The 23,004-nt window shown below is 52.9% G+C and overlaps 2 protein-coding genes across 2 annotated transcripts; both read right to left on the minus strand.

Annotated features, from left to right (window-relative positions):
* Positions 1-1,244: 1,244 nt before the first annotated feature.
* Positions 1,245-12,338, minus strand: LOC110476838 (uncharacterized). The gene is made up of 5 exons (XM_085560437.1): positions 9,203-12,338; positions 7,792-9,065; positions 6,196-6,341; positions 5,473-5,553; positions 1,245-4,699 (listed from the first exon to the last, which is right to left on the minus strand). Exons 1-5 carry the CDS (start codon positions 9,299-9,301, stop codon positions 3,999-4,001), a joined length of 2,301 nt encoding a protein of 766 aa, XP_085416563.1. The 5' UTR covers positions 9,302-12,338; the 3' UTR covers positions 1,245-3,998.
* A 1,405-nt stretch (positions 12,339-13,743) lies between these two features.
* On the minus strand, positions 13,744-18,156 carry LOC144247795 (uncharacterized). Its single transcript, XM_085560815.1, has one exon. It carries the CDS (start codon positions 18,040-18,042, stop codon positions 16,384-16,386), a length of 1,659 nt encoding a protein of 552 aa, XP_085416941.1. The 5' UTR covers positions 18,043-18,156; the 3' UTR covers positions 13,744-16,383.
* Between the last annotated feature and the right edge of the window lie 4,848 nt (positions 18,157-23,004).

Here is a 23,004-nt window from a genome sequence, read left to right on the forward strand (position 1 = left end):
AAAATTCCCAGCTTAACCCTGAGGTTTCTTATGAAAGATCAGCCTGCTGTCTCCCATTCATCCCCAAATCTATTATTTGCTTTTATTCATTTCCAGTTTGTCTGTTAGATATTGGAAAGCACCAGAGTAATCCAAATATAACTACAGGTAAGAAATTTTGCTTCTTAACACAGGCACTCCTAATTTTTGGGAGCACAAAACAGCCCCAGCCACAGAGCCGAGGATTTGGCTCTCAATATCCCCAGGAAATGCCCGCAGAGCAAAGCTCAGCTCAGTGCAGGGAATCTCATTGGAATGAAAGGTTAGCAGGGACTCACCTGGGCTGCGAAGGCTCTGGAGGAGGAGTGGAGATGAGTGAATGAGCTGCTCTCCCCTCCAAGGACTTTTATACAGTTCCCAAGTCCCTTCCTGAAAATGCAATAACCCCCTGGGGAAAAATGACCAAGGTATTTACAAAACAGCCCCACCCCTAATTACCCACCACCTTCAAAAGCTCCTTCCACCTGATTTCTTTGATTGACTTGTCAGGCTCTGGATTGTCTTCCTCGTGTTACACAGATTTAATTGCGCCCTGCCCCGGCGGGCTCTGAGTGAAAACCGTGTGGGCGGCCCGGCTGGCTCACCCTCACGGCACGATGAATTTTAGGTTGCAAAACGGGTGGCAAAGGTGGTGAGTTTTGGAGTTCCTGTCCTCCAGAAACCTCTCACCTGGAGTCTGGCAGGAAGGAGAGGTCCCAGTGCCCACTCCTCCCCGACTGGTCTTGGCAGGAGAAAAACCTTGGGGTTCTTGTGGAGAAAAACCGCCATTCTCAGGTTCTCCCCATGAAAAACGGCAAATTCTTAGAAAGTCCTGGTTGGACGTGCTTGGAAAACATCTTCAAAGTAGTTTTCACCCTGTGAGGCCCCTGCAGGTGCCAGAACTGAGCCGAGGGTCCCCTCTCTGACAGGGTCATTTCCCAGAGGAACAAAACTGCGGTGGCGAAGTCTGTGGCCACTGTGGGAGGCTCTGGCTGGGAGGTGACCTGGCAAACCCAGCTGGTGGCACAGGCCATTGTTGGGAGTGTTGGCTTCTACCTCTGAATTCCCCAAAAATGTAACGAGGTTTCCTCAACACGAGGGAGAGCTTCTCCCCATGGATAGGGGCAGAGCCCCGGAACAGCTGGGGCATCTGGAGTCATTCCAGACCCTCCTGGATGTGTCCCTGCGTCACCTGCTCCAGGTGACCCTGCTCCAGGTGACCCTGCTCCAGGTGACCCTGCTCCCCCGCTGTTCTGGGATTCTCTGATTGTGAGGTCAGGGATTCTGAGCTTCTGTGGGTCCATGGTTCCATGGGTCTGTGATTCCCTACCTGTGTCCATCTGCTTGGGCATCTACTCATGGAGTTTCTGTGCCACCAGATTTTATGGCGATTCCACCATCGCTGACACAAACACCACCGATTTTCATTGCTGACATTTTTCCTGGCCAGCCCTGAGATGACCCACACAGAATTTCGTGCTGAAAATTTCTGTTTTTCTCATATTTTACTGTTTTATTTGCCGGGGTCTGGAGCAGCGATGGGAAATGGGCCCTACGGAAGTCGCTTGTGCAAACCTTGCACCCGTGAGTAAACTGTGAGTAAAATGCTGGGTCAGAGACCACGCATCTGAGCTCCCCACGCATCCCAAGCTCTTCCCTGGGGCAGGATGGGAGCACCTGGGTGCAGAGCACTGGGGTGGTGCAATCGTGGATGCAACCACGGCTTCGCAACAGCGCCGGGTTCTCATTTCCCCTCCTGACTGTGGAATTCCAGCAGGACTCCTGCCGTGTCCTCACTCATTTCCCACCTGAACTCCTCATGGAGCCACCAGGTTTTGTTGGGCAGAGATGCCCTGAAGCCGAGGGGTGGCTCCGTTTGCTATCACTGAAACAATTCCTGGAGTTTCTACCCAGAGGCGCCAGCTGGAGACTTTCATCCAGAAGCCAGAGCCGTGTTTAGTGCTCGGCCTGTTTACCAACAGCTGCAGGAGAAGGGCCTTGGTTCAACAAGCACCGACAGGCTCGGGATGAGTCCTGGCTTATCGGAGCTGGGGATGAGCTCAGAGTTATCAGGCTTTGGGATGACTCCTGTGTTATCAGAGCTCCTCAGAGGGTGACTCGTCCCTGCCCTGTTGCACAAGGAGAGGGGAGGAAACCTCGCTGTGCCAAGGATAAAACCCAGCCTGGGACTCCTCCCAGCCTCAGGCTGGAGCTGAGCTCTGGGGAGGGCGGATCAGCTCCGGCTCCTCGTGTCCAACCTTGGATGCAAACCTGTTCACCCTGGGTCTATTAAATATTGAACCATCCAAACTTGGGGAGTGCCCTTTGACAGGAGCCTCAAGAAGCAGGGAGTAAGAAATGGGGTCTTCAGGTGTTTTCTTTCTTTTGGCAGGGACTGAAATTTTGAGGTGGTTTTCGATCAGTTGGATAAACACAAATATTTGAAGGCTCCGGGCTTGGTTTTGTGGAAATCTCTGGGAATTTGTTTGAGCTTTCAGAGGTTTTTTGCTCCCTTCATGAAGGAAGGAAACCCACATAAATATCAATAATGAAGTAGCAGATTTTACAAATAGAAATAAAAGCAAATAAATGATAACGCTGCCTAATTTTAGAATGGAATTTAATAGGGCTGGTGACAAAATCTTGTGTAATTGTCCCCACATGATAATGTTACAACACTTTATGTGTGAAGGATCCTGTGGCATCACACACGGGTTTAGAGCTCAGAGGATTTGGGTCTTTGGTGTTTCAGGGCAAAGTTTTCTGGATTTCTATTGAGTTGAAAGGCTCAAAATCCCCCTGGGTGGGTGAGAGCAGAAAGGTAAAAAACAAACAGTGTGATTTTATGTCTCACTTTTAAATGGACCCAGGTCTACAGGTGGGGTTTTTCCCCCCTTACTAACAGGTATTTGGATGAGTCAAACAACCCCAGAGAAGAGAGCTGGAAGATTAAATGTTGAGCAAACCCCACGTCCCAACCAGCACTGGCACCATCCTGTCCCCGTGCCTAATTTAGGGCCTGATCCTATCAAGAAATGCCATGAGCAGGTTATGGGGAGGAAGCCAAGGAGCTCGTTGGAGTTGCCTCATGCACGAGGTTCTAGGCGCTCGGGGTTTCGCCATCCCCGGCAATCTCCGGGGCAGGAGCTGGTGCCAGGTAAACAACCTTTCACTGCCAGGTCACGCTGTAAATAACAATCAGTCGGAAATCCCCCGGGAGATCGGCAGATCTCCTTCGTGAGGCTCGTGGAGGCTCTGTGGGGTGGCAACAGCACCTCCAGCAAGAGGTTGAGAACAGAATCCCAGGATTCTGCAGCAGTTGGGGTTGGGAGGGATCTCTGGAGATCTCTTGAGGGAGCAGAGGGCACAGGGACACATCCAGGAGGGGCTGGGGAGTCTCTGGAAGGGGAGACTCCTTCCCTGGGCAGCTGTTCCAGAGCTCTGCCTCCTCCACGGAAAGAAGTTCTTCCTCATGCTGAGCTGGAACTGGGGTTTGGTTTATGGCCATCCTCGTTGTGCCACTGGGCACCACCGGGAAGAGACTGGCACCATCCTGTTGCCACCTGAACTCCTCTCACCACTGAAAGTGCTGTATTTTAATTGTATTAACATACATTTTACACTTAAATTGGGTGTTAAATAGATAGATAAATGTCCTTTGTGTTGGGGAGATTCCTTGAGTACCCATTTACATTTTGAGTGAAGGAGCCAGAAATGAAAGAAATCATCCCAATATCGAAACTACCCACAGGCTGTGAGGTTTTATTTTCCAACCTGTGATCCAGAGGAGATGGAGAAAAGAATCTTTTCCCATCACCACAGCACAAACCCCTTTTTCCAGCAGCTCCTGGGCGACTGTTGTCAGCACAGCCTCACGTGAGGAATGCAGAGCTCTGTGATGTCACGACACCGCCGGGGGAAAATTCCACTGCGGCACATCCAGGGGCACTTTGGGGATGTGGCAGAGGCTGCTGGGCCAGTCACTTCTTCTGGATGGGGGGCCAGTGGGTGCTCTGCTTGCACTGCTGGGTCTTGACCGGGGGGACGACCACAGGGCATTTCTGCTGCACCACCTGGGTGCATCCCCCGCCCGCAGGGCTGAGCTCTGGGCCGAGGAACGTCCCAGTTCCGTGTGTCCCATATCCGTACCCTCCCCCGTAGTACCCTGAGCCCTCAGAGACCCCCCCCGTGCTTAGGGTGTCACTCAGGGGTGCAGAGTATCCATACCCAGCCCCTGCTCCCTCGGCCATTCCCGAATTCCCTCCGTGGTAGACGGATCCTCCACCTCCCCCTGCGCTGCTGATGACCGGGCCCACGTCCCCGCTGCTGTACCCCATTCCCACTCCGGGGCCGTAGACTGGGATCGTCCCCACCGTGGGGTCCCAGCCAGACGTGACCCCACAATCCCCGCTGCTGTCACACGAGTACCCCCCTGAGATGCTGTAGGGGGCTGGCGCTGGCAGGGGCGGGCAGGACGAGGGTCTGCGGCTGTAGGTGACGGAGCTTTCCCCGCCGCAGGAGAAGGAGGTGTGCCCGTGGCGGTTGGCAAAGGCCCCGGAGCAGAATCCACGGTGGCTCATGGAGATCTCCCGGCTGTAGCCCCGGTTCTGCCGGGAACATTTCCGTCGGAGATAGTGGTAAAGCTGGAAGAGGGAAGGAAAACACCCAAACTTGCACCGTTCTGCTTCGTGTCAGTGCCAGGGCAGGTGGTGTGGCCAGGGACTGGGCCAATTCCAGGCTTTGAAACGGAGCTGTTAGAGAATCCTGGAATCGTGGAGTGGTTTGGGTTGGAAAAGACCTTAAAGCTCATCCAGCATCACCCCCTGCCGTGGACAAGGACACCCTCTGCTAGACCAGGTTGCTCCAAGCCCCTATCCTTCAAATCCAAGGATATCTGAAGTCTTCCTGGGAGAGCTTTACTCTTTCTACCTCTAATTCCAGAGAATCCAAAAGCTGAAATATATTCTGAATCCAAAATCTGAAATATAAAATCTGAAATGTATTATTTTCCCCCTAATGACTACCATGGCTTTCCCCACTCATTCTCATGTCCACAGAGCTGCAAAATCACCGAGGATCGTCTTTGTTTCTGTTCCTCAGTAGCTGTTTGATGGATCAAAGTTTCCACCCTGGCTCTGTTACTGCAGCCCCAAAATTCTTTTATAGAAGGTGATTGGCCCAGGCACAGAGGTTTGTGGCCATTCTGAGATCCAGGGTTGTTATTAAATAATATAAAAATGTGTCCTGCACATTCAGGGTTGTTATTAAATAATATAAAAATGTGTCCTGCACATTCAAACCCACAAAGGTTGTGCAGTCCCCACGTGGGGTGGGTGCAAACCCACCGCAAACCCATCCGGGTTTTTACCCTGCTCATCCCTCTGCATCCCGCTCTGGTGCCTTGATTTCCCTTTTTTCCGTAGAGATTGAATCGAGAACGGAGTGAGAGCCCACCCATATCCTGAAGACTTGGCTCAGGCAGGGGGATCCCGCTGCCGGCACCAGCCAAGGTCTCAAATGAGCCGCATGCCATGACTAGGAAAGGATAAAATCACAGAAAAAAAAAAAGACTTACCCTCTTCAACCATCGGAAACACATTTAGAAGGTAAAGTCGACTGAATGAGGAGCTTTATCAGCCTCGGGAACATTTATATGGCGTTTAACGTGTATGGGAAGTGAGACACCCTCGGGAATGAAAAGGATTTATTTACCGAACTGCGATTTCAGTGTTTGCTTTGACTCCCGATCCGTATCTCCCTTCACACCGCTCATTTCGCCTCTGTAATTGTTACTTCTGCTTAATGAGCCATTCCTGCGCCCTTGCCCTGGGCTACGCCGGAATCCTCGGGCCCCCAGCCCCGGGGAGGTGGGTGCGGTGCGGGTGTAGGAGAATGCACGGCGAGAGCGGGGACGGGGGACGGCTCCCAAAGCTCGGGGGGCGATCTGATCCCTCCCGCCGGGTCCCCGGTGGCTCCAGCGGGAGATTTTTTTCCCGAGGAAAACATTTGCATATGAACCAGAAGGTTCAAAGTGATTGATGCCCTAAGTGGGAATTTTGCCAGGGCGCTGGAGGTGCGCTAAAAGAGCTTATAGGCAGAATTTGCGGAGGTGTAAACGTCCCCATGCTTAAACCCAGCCTGGCTGGATTACGCTTTAATGAAGGATTCTGCCTCCACATCCTTCCTTCTTTTTCAGCTCCTTCCTCTGGTTTGGAAAGAGCTCCGGGGCCTGCTGGGGGCTGCGGATCCCGGCTGCTGCAGCCCTGGAGAGCTCAGCGCAGCAGAGCAGCTCCCGGAGGCTGGACCGGCTCCGGGGACTTCTCCTGCGGGGACAGAGTCCCACTTTCGGCCAAAGCCCCATCCCCGGGCAGAAATCCGCGCGTGGGGCTGCCAGGACAGGGTGCACAGCCTGGGGAGGGGGGGATTTGAGGCCGGGAGGAGGATTTGGAGGTGGTTTTTGAAGGATTTGCTGCTGGTTTTATTCCCTCCTGACCGATCCGGGGCTCGGTTGGCTGGTTCGCAGGTGTGGCTTCCCTCTGGGTACAGATCATGGAATTCTATAATCCTTGATGCTGGAAAAACCCTCCCAGACCATCGAGTCCAGCCTGTCCCCACTTTGTCAGCCAGCCCAGAGCACTGAGTGCCCCGTCCAGTCCTTCCCTGGACACCTCCAGTTTTGCTATTGGACATGAAATGAGTACACGGAAGCTTGGTAAATTCAAAAGAGAAAAAGACACAGTTTTAGTCAAACATTTGGTGTTTATAGAGTTCCAGAGGTGACTGTGGATTTCAGGATGGAATTACCACCTCTCCAACCACACTGGTCCAAAGATCAATCAGTCATTTCTCTCCACACACAGAGAAATACGTAAACTATTCTATTTATACACGAAATTATGTGGGAACTTTGACTCTCAATTATGTAAACATGATCAGAAGGTTAAAGAAGTTTAATGAGAACTTTGAAACTTTCAGAAGAACTATAAATGAAAACTTAACGCTTTTAAAAATCAGGGCAAACACCTCCAGGGATGGGGACTCCAAACCTCCAAGGCCTGACAATCCTTCCATGAGGAAATCCATCCTGGTGTCCACCCTGAGCCTCCCCTGGCACAGCCTGAGGGTGTTCCTCAGCTTTGCTGCAGGAAGGGGGAGGATGGCAAGGCCGTGGAGGTTGTCATGGTTTTATTGCCCACCTGGGGCATCAGCAGCTGCTTTGGGTCATCCCCAGTCCCAACTGAGCAGGGTGGGCCTGGTCACATCTCCCATCAGGCCAACAGAGGTGGTCATCGTGTGCCGGCCCCTCAGAGGACACAGAGGGCCTGCACCATGCCCAGGCACCAAAGGGTGTTGGTGCTGTGGTTCCTTCGAATTTTGGGGTCTTCTGTTCCTCCCTCACAGAGCCCAGGTGGAAAATGCAGGTGCAAAACTTTATGGGATGATAAACTGGGTGGCTTTGGAGAGAAACATCTCATCAGAGACATTTCCACATCCCCAGACCATGAAGTGCAGGTTGATAGTGCAAGAAAGAAATGAACTCCCAAAAAAAAGGGCAGGTTTGAGCAATTGTAACATTTATTGGATGTAAAAAGTGGCAGGAGGCACCCCAGCACCAGGAGCAGGGACAGGGCAATCCTGGAGATCTCACACGAGGGTGCAGTGTCCAGGGGATAGGAGAGGACACACTGGGAAGGACCAGGCAGCAGAGCCCGGGCTGGGGGTAAAGAGGAGCCGTGGCAGAGACTCAGAACTGGAGCTGCCCGGGGCTGTTACTTCTGCTGGCAGGGCCAGTAGGAGCTCTGCTTGCACTGGTGGGACACCACGCTGGGGATGACAATGGGACATTTCTGCTGGGAGTAGCCTCCGCTGCCCCCTCCAGAGCTGATGATGATGGTCTGTCCTGAGGAGCCGCTGCTGCATCCTCCTCCCATCCCATAGCTGGATCCTCCACTGCAGCATCCAGAGGAACCTCCACTGCTTCCCCCTCCAATGATGGTCTTTGATCCTGAAGATCCACCATATCCTCCGCCCATCCCGTAGCTGGATCCTCCACCACAGTATCCAGAGGAACCTCCACTACCTCCACCTACAATGATGGTCTTTGATCCTGAAGATCCACCACTGTATCCTCCACCCATCCCATAGCTGGATCCTCCACCACAGTATCCAGAGGAACCTCCACCTCCAATGATGGTCTTTGATCCTGAAGATCCACCATATCCTCCACCCATCCCATAGCTGGATCCTCCACTGCAGCATCCAGAGGAACCTCCACTGCTTCCCCCTCCAATGATAACCTTTGTCCCTGAAGAGCCACCACCATATCCTCCACCCATCCCATAGCTGGATCCTCCACCACAGTATCCAGAGGAACCTCCACCTCCAATGATGCTCTTTGATCCCGAAGATCCACCACTGTATCCTCCACCCATCCCATAGCTGGATCCTCCACTGCAGCATCCAGAGGAACCCCCACTACCTCCACCTACAATGATGCTCTTTGATCCTGAAGATCCACCATATCCTCCTCCCATCCCATAGCTGGATCCTCCACCACAGTATCCAGAGGAACCTCCACCTCCAATGATGCTCTTTGATCCTGAAGATCCACCATATCCTCCACCCATCCCATAGCTGGATCCTCCACTGCAGCATCCAGAGGAACCCCCACTACCTCCACCTACAATGATGCTCTTTGATCCTGAAGAGCCACCACCGTACCCTCCTCCCATGCCACAACCTGAGTATCCTCCACTGCTTCCCCCTCCAATGATGCTCTTTGATCCTGAAGAGCCACCACCGTATCCCCCTCCTATCCCGTATCCAGAGGAGCCCCCGCTGCAGCAGGATCCACCTCCACCACCAGAGCTGATGATGACTTTGCCGGAGCCCCCGCCGCCCCCGCAGCAGGAGGAGCCCTGGGCCTGGTAACTGGAGGAGCCACTCCCGTGGCAACCGGAGCCCTCGCTGTGGCACCCGCTGGACTGGGAGGACATCCCATGGCAGCCTCCGGAGCTTTGTCTGGAGCACATCTTGGAGCAGTGACCCTGCAAGGAACGGAGCCGTCAGAAAGGAGAACCTTGGAGACGCAGCTGAGCCTTCCCAGCAGAGAAGGAAGAGCTCCCAGGACTTTCCCCGTTTGTCCCATCTTCTGCAGCCCTACTTTAAACTCCCTCCCTGAGACCTGCCGTGACATCCCAGGGAGCTCTCTGCAGGTCACAACAGTTCCAGGAAACCTCTGCGTGCGGGAAGGTCGGGAACACTTCCCAAGGTTTGCACACATGCTCTGACACGCCAAAAAGATGGTGTGGATCCTTCTGGATGTCTCACACTGACTCAGCAGCTGAAAGTTCAGAGTCCCACCTGCAACGCCCCTGTCTAAGGAAGGGAGTTCTATTGGCACCTCCAGCTGGTTTTTGGTGGAGCCACCACAGTTCAAAGAACGCCCAAAGCCAAACTGGTGGAGGGATCTCCCTGCGCAGAGGTTCCAGAAGTTTCCGTGTCCACGGGCTTACCTTTGGTGCTGGTGGGAACGTCGCTGTGCTCAGTGTGGGTTGAGTGAGGAGCCCTGGGATGGCCGAGCTTTTATACTGGCTGCATCGTGCTCCCGAGGGAAGTGAGACACCCTAAGGAATGCTGAGAGATTTATTGACGGAGCTTGGCCTCGCTGCCTCCTTTCTTGACTCATGTGCAGCAGAGGCGATGCGAAGGAGGCGCATCAGCCCCATTCTGTACCGCAGTCGCTAATTCCGCCTAATGATTCGCTTCCGGGAGCCTCGCTCCGAATTTTTGGGACAAATGACACCTCGGGGTCTGCTTTGGGCAGGGCCCCACTGTGTTTCTGCTGGGATGGAGCTCCTTGGGTGCTCAGGACAGAGTGGGGACTGAGCAGAATGGGACTGGAGAGAGTCAGAACCAGAGTGATGGAAGGAGAAGGATAAAGGCTGTGCTTGAGCAGAGTCACAGAGAATTTTGGAGAATTTCCTCAGGGACTGGCAAGACGGGGAGCAGGAGCACATCCATCCTGCAGGGAAAGGCCAGAGGTGCCACCCCAACAGAGTTCCCTGCTTTGGAGCTGCCCAGATCTGTGTCAGAGGACGTTGTGAGGGTGACAGTGACAAAGGGGACTTTTCCCTCCAATCTTTTGTGGCCCCAAGGTGGAAGTGGCTGTTGGATTTCCACAGAGGTCTGTGCTCAGCTCCAGCTTCCAGGGGTCTCAGTCTCCAGGCTGGAGTGGGCAAAACCTTGGAATCCTTCTGTTCTCACAGTTGCACTTGAAGGCCATCAAGACCTGACCCTTGAACTCTAGGATGTTAAACGCCCCCTCTACCTCAACAGGAGCTATTTCTGAGCATCTTCAGTGGCCACCCCACCCACACCTGAGCAGGGGAGTCACCTGGATACGTTCCCTGCTGGAGGATGACAGTTTGTCAGCACAGCTGTCCCAGCACCGGCTCTGTGTCACGCGTGTTTGGAGCCTGACAGCAGCATCCGCCCTCCCGGGACACTGAGTAGAGGAAGGACTAATCGGGGTTTTGGCTGTGGGGGTGAGTGACAGCAGCAGCAGGTCCCAGCTGTCACCACGAACGTGACTTTGAACATGCACACGCGACACCTTTGGGATGGGGACAGGCCACCAGAAGCGGGGACACACGTGCAGGGGGCTTCCTTCATTTAGCTTTGGAGTCCCTCCCGTGGCCTTATCTCTGTTCTCATCTCCAGATCTGAGGTGTCACCGCTGTTCTGGCTCCCAGCTCTGACGTGTGGGTGTTGTACTCCTGAGGATCTCAACACCTTGATCCCTTCTGTGCCTTCAGCCTGTAGGAACTTGCCCAGAGGGACACTCGGGATTAGCAGCTCATTGGCACAGAGGGACACCCGGGATGAGCAGCTCATCCTGACCCAGGGATGAGGAAAGACCGGGGAGGTTTTTGGAGGGGTGGTGAGAGGAGCTCCTGCAAATCACAGAGTGTGGAGAGCCCAGGGCGGGACCCTCTGGAAGCACTGGACCTGTAGCACATGGATTTGTTTGCCAGAGGTGTAGGAAAAGCGTGGCTGGAGCACAGGGTCGGCACCACCACAACCTCTCCAGGTTAGGGAGAAGTTTGGATCTCTGTGTTGGGTAAAGGGAAATGTGGATCTAAAAGGCTTCGGGGACACATTCTCAGTTTTGTGATGATCTCCTGGGTCCTCTTCCCTACAGTCCTGGAGCCCTTGGGAAGGGCTGGCAGGTCATGGTACATCTTCTTCTCCTCACCACAAACACCTCAGCGAGTGGTTGATATGAAAGAGAACAAATCCCTGGCCAGATCCTACATCACCCTGGATCTCTTTCCCACCAGATTCCCTTGCCCACAGTGGTGCTGACAATGTGGGGCGTGATCCTGGAGAAGAACTCTCCAGTTTTCTCCAAAAGGCAGGAATCTGTCAGTCGTGATCCCTCAAGAGTGTCATAGCCGATGATCTCTGCAATTCCTAATTTTGTTTCCTCCCTACCACGTGTGTTTGTGAGGTGAACAAAAACCCTCTAGACTTAAAGTTTACTGGACTCAAGACTAATCCCACCAATTCCAAAGAGGACTTTGGGAGTCCTTTTTGAGAGGATTTTTCTGCTTTAGGAAGAAAGTCAGCTGTCTTTGGGCTGCATCCAAAGGAGAGTGGGCAGGATGGTGAGGGAGGGTTTTTTTCCCTCTTCTCTGGTGAGATCCCACCTGGAATGCTGAGCCCAGTTGTGGTGTCCCCAACATAAGAAGGACATGGAATTGTTGGAGCAAGTTAAGAGGAGGTCAAGAAGTTGATAAAAGGAGCCCCTCCCCTATGGAGCCAGGCTGGGAGGGTTGGGAATGTTCAGCCTGGGGAAGAGAAGGTTGTGTGGAGACCTCACAGCACCTTCCACGAATGGCAGAGGATCCAGGGAAGCTGGAGAGGGACTTTTCCCCAGGAATTTCAGGGACAGGACACGGAGAATGGGTTTGGGATGAAAGAGGGGGAAATTAGGTTGGATATAGGAAAGATCTGTTGATGAGCACTTGCTCCAGCACTGGAGGCTGGAGAACATTTCCCAGCAGAATGCTTTGGATGTTTTGCTCATGTTTTGGGAAGCAAACTGACAAAAGGAGATAAGCAACCTCACAAACCAGTTCTGTCTGTGCACAGAAATCTTTATTTCCCGTCACATTTATGGCACAGAGGAGCCACCTGGGAGTTCACAGCACAGGGATGCAGCACCAAGGGAACACAAGGGACAGGGATGTGCTGGGGTCGGACTTGGAGGGCAAAGACTTGGCCGTTCCTGATGGGAACAGAGTGCCCAGGCTGTTACTTCTGCTGGCAGGGCCAGTGGGAGGTCTGCTTGGTCTGGGGGATGATAATGGGACATTTCTGCTGGGAGGAGCCTCCGCCGCCACCTCCAGAGCTGATGATGATGGTCTGGCCTGAGGAGCCACCGCCGGATCCTCCACCACAGCATCCAGAGGATCCACCACCGCCTCCGCCTCCCATGATGATCTTCCCTCCTGAAGAGCCACCACCGTATCCTCCTCCGCAGCATCCAGAGGAGCCTCCTCCTCCTCCACCGCCAGAGCTGATGATGATCTTCTGGGCTGATCCCCCACTGCCACCACCGGATCCTCCTCCACAGCACCCAGAGGATCCTCCACCGCCTCCACCTCCCATCATGCTCTTTGAGGAGCCACCACCAGATCCTCCACCACAGCACCCAGAGGATCCACCACCACCTCCACCTCCCATGATGATCTTCATCCCAGAGGAGCCACCACCGGATCCACCACCGCAGCATCCAGAGGATCCACCACCGCCTCCACCTCCCATCATGCTCTTTGAGGAGCCACCACTAGATCCTCCACCGCAACATCCAGAGGATCCACCACCGCCTCCTCCTCCCATGATGATCTTCATCCCAGAGGAGCCACCACTGGATCCACCACCGCAGCATCCAGAGGATCCACCACCGCCTCCACCTCCCATCATGCTCTTTGAGGAGCCACCACTAGATCCTCCACCACAACATCCAGAGGATCCACCACCGCCTCCACCTCCCATCATGCTCTTTGAGGAGCCACCACTAGATCCTCCACCGCAACATCCAGAGGATCCACCACCGCCTCCACCTCCCATGATGATCTTCATCCCAGAAGAGCCACCGCCGGATCCTCCACCGCAACATCCAGAGGATCCACCACCGCCTCCTCCTCCCATCATGCTCTTTGAAGATCCACCACCGGATCCGCCACTGCAGCATCCAGAGGATCCACCACCGCCTCCTCCTCCCATGATGATCTTCATCCCAGAGGAGCCACCACCGGATCCACCACCGCAGCATCCAGAGGATCCACCACCGCCTCCTCCTCCCATCATGCTCTTTGAAGATCCACCGCCAGATCCGCCACTGCAGCATCCAGAGGATCCACCACCGCCTCCTCCTCCCATCATGCTCTTTGAGGAGCCACCACTAGATCCTCCACCACAACATCCAGAGGATCCACCACCGCCTCCTCCTCCCATCATGCTCTTTGAGGAGCCACCACTAGATCCTCCACCACAACATCCAGAGGATCCACCACCGCCTCCTCCTCCCATCATGCTCTTTGAGGAGCCACCACTAGATCCTCCACCGCAGCATCCGGAGGACCCACCACCGCCTCCTCCTCCACCGCCAGAGCTGATAATGATCTTCTGGGCTGATCTGCCGGAGGATCCTCCACCGCAGCAGGATCCGCCTCCTCCCCCGCCGGAGGAGCCCTGGGACTGGTAGCTCCCCCCGCAGCAGCAGCAGCAGCCGCAGCCGTGGCACCCGCTTTGTCTGGAGCACATCTCGGAGCAGTGACCCTGCAAGGAAAAGCTTTTTACTCCAGGGCAGCCACCAGTTCTCATGAGAATTTCCCAAGGCCCATGAGCCCAATCCAGCCCAACAGCACTTTGTAGTGTCCAGGGTGATTTTTAAAGACTTTTATCCCAAAGTGGTCCCATCTCCTTATCTCAAAGCCATTTTATCTCCATCTCAATACTGATGAGAGACAACCTTCAGCAGCACAAGCTGATGCTGCTTCTGTTTGTCTGGCGGGACCAAGGCATCTACAAGAGATTTAAATTAATCCCAGCAATTTTTCTGCCCTTCCAACACCACCCACCAGATGTTTTTTACCAGAACTTTTGTGTTTTGGGAGCGGGAAAGGAAGATAAGAATCCCTCCCTTTGGCAGGCTTGGACTTACCCTTCTCGGCTCTGACCACGGACACCTCAGGGCAAAGCTGAGTGAATGAAGCACCCTGAGATCCACCAACTTTTATACCGTTTTTCCTGAGTGGGAAGTGAGGCATCCAAAGGAATGGTGATAGGTTTATTTACCAAACAGACTCTCCTCCTCCTTCCCACTTGTCCTGACTCACTGGATGCGGACGATGCTTCTCCCGTGCATCACATCCTCGGCTGCCCTGCATCCACAGCAGGTCCTGCACGTGAGCTCGGCTCCCGCGGTTGAATTCCCAGCAAGGATTCTGGGGTTCAAGTAGGATTCTGGAGGTTGCCACCCTCCACTCCAGCCAGGAGATGCCGCTGGTGACCGACACCAGGAGGGGCTGGGAGCCTCGTTTTATTGAGTGTTACATACCGAAGGCACAGGGGGATTGGTGGGGTGTCAGTGCAGGGCCGGGAGTTGGACTTTGGTGGTCCTTGAGGTCCCTTCCACCTCAGGATATTCTGTGATTCCAAGATCCTGTGTCTGTGGAGATTCTCAGGGGAATGGAGGTGGGACTTCTGTTTCTGGGGCACCACAGGAATCCCCCATGGCTGTGGGACATTTCCCACCACAGCAGCAAAGGGTTGATTGGGATTTTTGTTTGATTCTCCCCACTCAGGAGAGAGCCAAGGTCAGGCAGCCCCCACCACTTCAAGTGATGGAGATGGAGAGGTACCAGATCCAACATACCTCCTTTGCAGCATCATCTCCATGGATATGGACCAAAATGATGAATTCCTGCCCATTTTGAGGATGACTGTGGCATTTCTGAAGAAGCAACGAGATTTGAGGCTGTGCTGTGGCTCCTGCTGTCACCCTGAGAATTTCTGTAATTTGAATCCAGGTTTTCTTAGTCCTGGGCCATTTCTGGGTGCAGGGATTTCTGACAGCACCGTTCCCACCCCCCTGCCATGGGACCCTGGACTCTGGCTTTGCTCTGTGCCAGCAATGTCAGTGTTTGTGCCATTCCCAGCCACTGGAATTTTAGCACCATCAATGACTTCCCATAATAAAATCCCAGGAAACTCAGCTATTCCAGTGCAACACTGGCTGGAGGGGCTCATCTGGATGTGTTTTGAGGTGTTTGCCTCACTAAGGAACCCACAGGGGAGACAGCAGAGGGTGGAAGGACAGGAGAAGCTGTTATGGCTGTGGGTCACTCCTGTTTCTCCTGGGACAGTTCCAGGTGTCTGTCACCTGCCTCCCGTCAAGGAGTTCTGAGGTTTAATTCCCTTTCCCTGCTAATTGCCAGAGTGGACCACATCAAAGAGATCGCTCCCCACAGGGAAACTCCCTCTGGAGACTCACACCTGGAGCTGTTCTAGCCCTGTGGGAATGAGGAAATCCCCATGTGCTCCAGCCTGGACATCCCAGCCCTTGGAAGGGCCTTGCTGAAGTCCCTGATTCCACTGGGGGTTCAGAGCTGGAAAAGTGTTGAAGACCTTTACTTCTTTTCCACTTGTGAGAGCATCAGGAGCTTCTGCACCACCTCAGGAAGGGCCTGAGTTTCTCTCACCCCATAACTGCACCTTGAAATCCTTCATAGCTGAATTTTGTCATCTTCTCTCTCTGAACCCACTCAGAACTTTCTTGGGCATCACCAGGATTTTGATGAGGTACAGAAACCCCAGTGATCAACTTTGTGGTACCTTCTCTGACAGGCAAAAGTTGGGATCATCATCATCATCATCATCAAGAGACATTAAAAAATGACCTGAGAATATTTAGTGAATCCAAAATCTCTTCTACTGGTGGGGTTTCAGTGCAGTTTTGCTCTGGAGCTTTATTGCAACATCACTGGAACCAAACCAAGGATGGAAATAAAGCAACCGGGGACAGAAAATCCAACCACTCACACACAGAACTCTCTAGAACTGCAAGTTTTATTGTCTGGTGCAAGCACTTGAAAACCGAGGCAGGAACAGGTGCACGGAACATCTCTGGCTGGAATTAGGGGTACACAACACCAGAGGTTCCGGTCAGAACATTCCCAGGGGAAGGGAGAAGAGGACAACGCAAATAATCTTAAATTTAATAGAAGAGGAAATGTCAGCCAAACAATCTTCATATCTTTGGCTTCCTTGGTGTCAGAGTCCTTCTGGCAGCCACTACTTGCGCTTGGTCTGTGGTGGCCAGCAGATGGGCTGGGTCTGCTGCTGCATGGACATTCCTCCAGAGCTGGAGGAGCCACCTCCACCTCCACCACCACCGCCACCTCCACTACCGCCCCCGATGATGACGATGGGACCTTGGCCCTGGTGGCCTGAACCACCTCCACCTCCTCCTCCTCCACCGCCTCCCCCAATGCACACAGGGCCTTGGCCCTGGTGCCCTGAGCCACCTCCTCCTCCTCCTCCTCCACTGCCACCTCCAATGCAGATGGGACCTTGACCCTGGTGGCCTGAACCACCTCCTCCTCCTCCACCACCACCACCACTAATGATGATGGGACCCTGGCTTTGTTGACCACCACCACCTCCTCCTCCTCCACTGCCACCTCCAATGCAGATGGGACCTTGACCCTGGTGCCCTGAACCTCCTCCTCCTCCACCACCACCACCACCACCACTAATGATGATGGGACCTTGGCCCTGGTGCCCTGAACCTCCTCCTCCTCCTCCTCCACTGCCACCTCCAATGCAGATGGGACCTTGGCCCTGGTGGCCTGAGCCACCACCACCTCCACCACCACCACCACTAATGATGATGGGACCCTGGCTTTGTTGACCACCACCACCTCCTCCTCCTCCTCCACTGCCACCTCCAATGCAGATGGGACCTTGACCCTGGTGCCCTGAACCTCCTCCTCCTCCTCCTCCACCACCACCACCACTAATGATGATGGGACCTTGACCCTGGTGCCCTGAACCTCCTCCACCTCCTCCACCTCCTCCCTTGCCACCACCACCTCCTCCACTAATGATGATGGGACCTTGGCCCTGGTGGCCTGAGCCGCCACCACCACCACCACCACCTCCTCCTCCTCCTCCCTTGCCACCCCCACCGATGCAGATGGGACCTTGGCTTTGTTGGCCACCACCACCACCACCTCCTCCTCCACCACTGCCCCCTCCAATGCAGATAGGACCTTGGCCCTGGTGGCCTGAGCCACCTCCACCTCCACCACCACCACTGCCTCCGCCAATAATGATGATTCCTTTGCCCTGCTGGCCTGAGCCTCCACCTCCACCACCTCCACCACCACTGCTTCCTCCATCTATGCAGATAGGACCTTGGCTTTGCTGACCGCCACCACCTCCACCTCCTCCCCCTCCGATGCAGATGGGTATATGGCTCTGGTGGTCAGAACCCCCTCCTCCGCCACCTCCACCCCCTCCAATAATGATGGGACCTTGGCCCTGGTGGCATGAGCCCCCTCCACCTCCTCCTCCTCCTCCTCCTCCTCCTCCTCCAATAATGCAGATGGATCCTTGGCTCTGCTGGCCGCCTCCTCCTCCTCCACCTCCTCCTCCTCCACCTCCACACGAGGTTGATAACATGTGAGTCTGATAAATGATCCCACCACCGCCACTGCTGCCACCGCCACCGCAACAGCCGCCTCCTCCTCCTCCTCCTCCTCCTCCTCCTCCATGGCAGGACGATCCCTGGCTCTGGTATCCCATGGATCCTCCTCCACCGCTGCTGTGGCATCCTCCTCCACCTCCTCCGTGGCAGCAGCAGCCACAGCCGCCGCCACCGCCGCCGTGGCACCCTCCGGACTGCTCGGACATCCCTTGGCCGTCGCCCTTCTGCTGGTGGGACCCCATGGTCTGTGTGATGGAAGTCCTGCAGGAGAGACAAAACCCAGGCCTGAGCACTTCCAGAGGGAGGGAAAATTGTGCTATTGGGCCACGCCATTCCCTTCCAACAGGGAATTGTCTTCTCTTCCCTTTTTGCTCCTTCCTCTGCCTCTGACCGATGCAAAAATTGTCAGGAGTTAATGAATTAAACAGAAAACTCGTGAAGTTTTTAGCTTATTCCATCTGCACATCTTCCTTATTCAGATATAACTGTTCCTTGTTTTTAATCTAAGACAACAATCATTCCTTAATAATCCCCTCTTGGAAGAGGCAGACGAGGCCGTGGTACCCCAGAATTACCCTCATCCAAATGTGGTTTGGGAATTGTGAAAGGGCTGCAATGCTCGGGGACAGGGATTAATATTCCCTGGCCGCAGGAATGAACCCGGCTCGTCATTTGCATAAGAATAACTTCATTGTACTTTGAAATTCTTCAATCCCGCTTTCAAAGGAGCTCAGTGTTTCATTTCTCCCCCAGAAGGAGAAGGAAGAGGAACAGCCTGTGGAAAAGTTGTCAGAGACGCAAAAGAAGGAGGAGGGAGGGAAAAAAAGCCCAAAACTTCAGCAGCTCCAGGGCAGCACTTGCGGGGTTTGATGCGTGTCTGTCCCCGAGGGATGCTCTGAAGTTTGAGCACTTAATCCCCACCCCAGCCACGTCCTGGTCTGCCGGCAGCAGGAATTGATGTTCCTGTGAAGGGAAAGGACCGCTCTGAAAGGAAAAAGATCAGCAGGATCTGGTGTCCAAATGCCTGAGACGAAAACGGCTCCTCCAAGAAATGAAGCCCTTAAAAGAAACCCCTTCCCCATCCAGGTAAAAGAGGACAGAGCCCCACTTTGTGTTTCTGTTCCTTGGCTTCCCACTCTCTGCAGAGAACCTGCAAACCCTCTTTTTCCTGCCCTGTCCCTCAAGGTTTGTTTTCCAAGAATATTCAGGAGCTGTGTGTGTGTGTGTGTGTTGGCATCACACGGTGCTGGGCCCAGAGAAATCCAAGGGGCTTCAAACCCCAGATTTTCCACGTCCCAACTCGCTCCTTTTCCTGTTTGGTTACACGATCCCTGAACTGGTAAATAAAAACCAAAAAATAACAGCAAATAAAGAGGAATTTTTGAACCATGAGACCCAAAAGCCACACTTAATCCCACATTTCCACTCCAGCACTCCAAGCCTCATCAGCCAAATAAATTTCCATCTCTTACCGTGTCCCACGGCACGAACCAGTGGAAAGGAGTCAACGGGACTGAGGACCGTGGTGTGGGAGAACTTTTATATAGGATCTGGTCCTCCTCTTGGAAAGAAACAATGATTGATTTATTTACAGCCAAGCCCAGCCCCGGCTGCCCACTTACTTAGCATAATATCAGGCTCGTCATTGCAGAGATTGCTATCACCCTTCCTTCCACCACCTCTTCTGTTGTTGGTGGCATTAAAATTATTGGATGGCTCCACCTACTCTGAGCAAAGTGAGGAAACACCAAAAACCAGACACATTTTCAGTGTAAACAAGCGATTTTTGATTTTACGCCCCTCTCTAGAAAAGTGCAGCATTCCAGAGAGGAAACCCTTGGGGGGTGGTTTTGTCTTTATGGAAGCAGGGAATTTATTTCTCATTCTATAAATTATTTCTGAGCTGCCAAGGCGGCCTGGCGTGTCATTAGGGTGTGATGCAACCCAGGCTGTGGATTATATGTTGCTGATGACACCCACGTTATTGCCAGGGACACGTTGGGCTCCGACGAGTCCTGGGAGCTGCAGCTCCCCAAAACACAACAAATGCCTCCAGAGGTTGGAGTGATGCAAATCTGGGAGGCTCCAGCTGATTTACAGACCTTGGAGGGTTTGACCTAGAGAGATGTGGAGTGAAGAAGCCCAAAGAAACCCAAAGAAGGAGTTCAGTGGTCCTTGGGATGGTTTGGAAAGGCTGAGGGAGCTGGGGCTGTTCAGCCTGAGGAAGGGCAGCTTTGGGGTGACCTCATTGTGGCCTTCCAGGACCTGAAGGGGCTACAAGGAACATGGGGAGAGACTTTTACAAGGCTTTGGAGTGACAGGAGAAAGGAGAATGGGTGAAAACTGAAAGAGGGGAAATTTTGGGTGGATATGAGGAAGAAATTGTTCCTGTGAGGGTGGTGAGGCCCTCACCCCTCAACTGCAGAGGAATCCAGTCTGGATAGAGTTTGCTCCCACTTTTCCTGCCTGTCTTCTGCCAGCCTGGCATTGTTCCAGGAAGCTCCTCCAGCAGATCTCTCCAGCTCCAGGCAAGCTTGGAAGTGCCAGAGCTGGGAGGATCTTTGGCTCAGATGGAGCTGATTGAGGCAATGGGAAGTTGATTTATTATTTCAGAGCTGTTCTTGGAGGCTGTGCCACCCAGGTGTCACCTTCCTGCCCAAATCCTGCCCAAATCCTGCCCAAATCCTGCCCAAATCCTGCCCAAGTCCTGCCCAAATCCTGCCCAAATCCTGCCCTGGAGCGTGAGGCTGCTCAGCCTTGTCTCAGTTTTATCTTGTTCTCCCCAAATCCCAGCACAGAACCTGGCTGGAGGTGGCACCACCAGGGGTGGCACAGGACAAGGGGCCTCCTCCCCAGGGCTGTGTTGGAGGCTCTCATCTGAACGGGATTTTGTGGGATACCTGCAGAGTTTTGTTATAAGAAACCCCCAAATATATATAAATATATGGTAGTAACATCTTAATATTATATATAATATTACCATATTAATATATTATGTTTACATATAGAAGTATAACTCAAACTCAAACTCAAATTCAAACTCCAAATAAAAATAAAATAAAAATAAAAATAAAAATAAAAATAAAAATAAAAATAAAAATAAAAAGAAATAGAAATAGAAATAGAAATAGAAATAGAAATAGAAATATATATTTTTTATTAGGAAAACTTTTGGTAGTCTCTTCTCCACCTCACTCCCAAGGGATGCCCACACACACCTGGCTGTTGGAGGATGAGCAGGTGAGTGGGTAGAGCCAAATACCCACCAAAAAAACTTAAATTAAAAAAAAAAATAGGCACCACAAATACACAATAATTAATTGCTCTGTTCAATAAATAAACAAAGCAAAATAAGCAAAATAAAATAAAAGTCACCTCCCCTTCCCACCCAACCTTTCCTGAAATTTGGCACCGTATTTCCCACAAAATCGAGGTGATGTTGGAATTCAGGGACAGGCAGCTCCCAAGGGGAAGGTCCAGGCCCCTCCATGGGCTGGGAGGAAAATAGGGCAGGGAAGGGATTCGGGAAGGATTCCCCAGCTCTGGAATCAGAGGAAGGGCTGTGGCTGCATCCTTGGCGTACCTAGAACAGCTTGTTTATCTCTGCTGCGGGATCCGCGGCACGCCGGATGCAGCTGACAGGGTCCGGCACGTTCTGGCACACAAAAAATGAATCTGGATTCCTGGGAGCATTTCTCCTGATCTCTGGGAGCATTTCTCCTGATATCTGGGAGAAATTATCCTGATTTCTGTGTGAATTTCTCCTGATTTCCGGGTGCATTTATCCTGATTTCTGGGAGCATTTATCCTGATTTCTGGGAGCCATTTTCCTGATTTCTGGGAGCCATTTTCCTGATTTCTGTGTGAATTTCTCCTGATTTCTGGGAGCCATTCTCCTGATTTCTGTGTGAATTTCTCCTGATTTCTGGGAGCCATTTTCCTGATTTCTGTGTGAATTTCTCCTGATTTCTGTGTGAATTTCTCCTGATTTCTGGGAGCATTTATCCTGATTTCTGGGAGCCATTTTCCTGATTATGGGGATCCATTCTCCTGATTTCTGGGAGCATTTCTCCTGATTTGTGGGAGCCATTTTCCTGATTTCTAGGAGCCATTTTCCTGATTTTGGGGATCCATTCTCCTGATTTCTGGGTGCATTTCTCCTGATTTCTGGGAGCCATTCTCCTGATTTCAACACCTGCTGTGATTTGTATCTCCCTGCCAAGGAATTTCGACATGGCTGGTGAGGTTTGTGTACCCCAACCAGGGCAACTTTCCCCAATAATTAATTGCCAGTGGTTTTGGCAGCGGAACAGTTGATTGTCCAGCTGTGCCTTGCTTCCCTAATTTCACTTTTATTTGGTCTCTGCATTTTGCCACCGACATTTAAGCCTCGGCCACACCCTGGCTTCCATTTTCTTCTTTCCCCCACGCTGGTTCCTCATTCTTCCCAGGCTTGTTGGGAAATCGTTGGAGCTTCACTGGGAATTTGGGAGCTGGGAATTGGGATGAGCTGGGCCTGCCTTTGCAAAAGCAAAGCTAATTTAGCACAACCTTGCCCAGCTTTAATTCCCAGAGGCTGCAGCACAGGGATGGCCTGGGGATCAAAATGTTTCCGACTGCTCCGATGAATTCCTGGCAAAGCTTGGAGGATCAGGAGGTTGATGAAGCCTGTTCCCAATGGATCTGGGCTGGGAATGTTGGGAAGGTTGAGCCTGTGGAGATCTCAGAGCCCTTTCCAGGGTCTGCAGGGGCTCCAGGGAAGCTGGAGAGGGACCTTTCCTCAGGAATTGCAGGGACAGGGCATGGGGAATGAGTTCACACTGAAAGAGGGGAAATTTGGGGTGGGTATTGGGAAGGAATTGTTCCTTGTGAGGGTGGCGAGGCCCTGGCCCAGGTTTTTCCATGGATTTCCCATCCCTGGAAGCGTTCCAGGCCAGGCTGGAGGGGGCTTGGAGCCACCTGGGCCAGTGGGAGGTGTCCCAGTGTGGTCAAACAGAAATTATCACTTTTAAATAATTGAAATTACCAAAGAAGTGGAAGAACATTTTGAAAATAAATTAAATCTGAGCTTTTCTGGCATACCAGGACCTGGAGCTGAGCCTGACCGAGGCAGACATTGGCGGCAGATGAAACAAAAAGGAGGAGAAGTCAAAATTGAGCAAGAGCCCCACTCCCTCAGAGGTGCAGATCCCTTATCACGGGAG

The sequence above is a fragment of the Lonchura striata genome, chromosome 25 (genome assembly GCF_050655825.1).
Source record: "Lonchura striata isolate lonStrDom1 chromosome 25, ASM5065582v1, whole genome shotgun sequence".
Taxonomy (NCBI): Eukaryota; Metazoa; Chordata; class Aves; order Passeriformes; family Estrildidae; genus Lonchura; species Lonchura striata.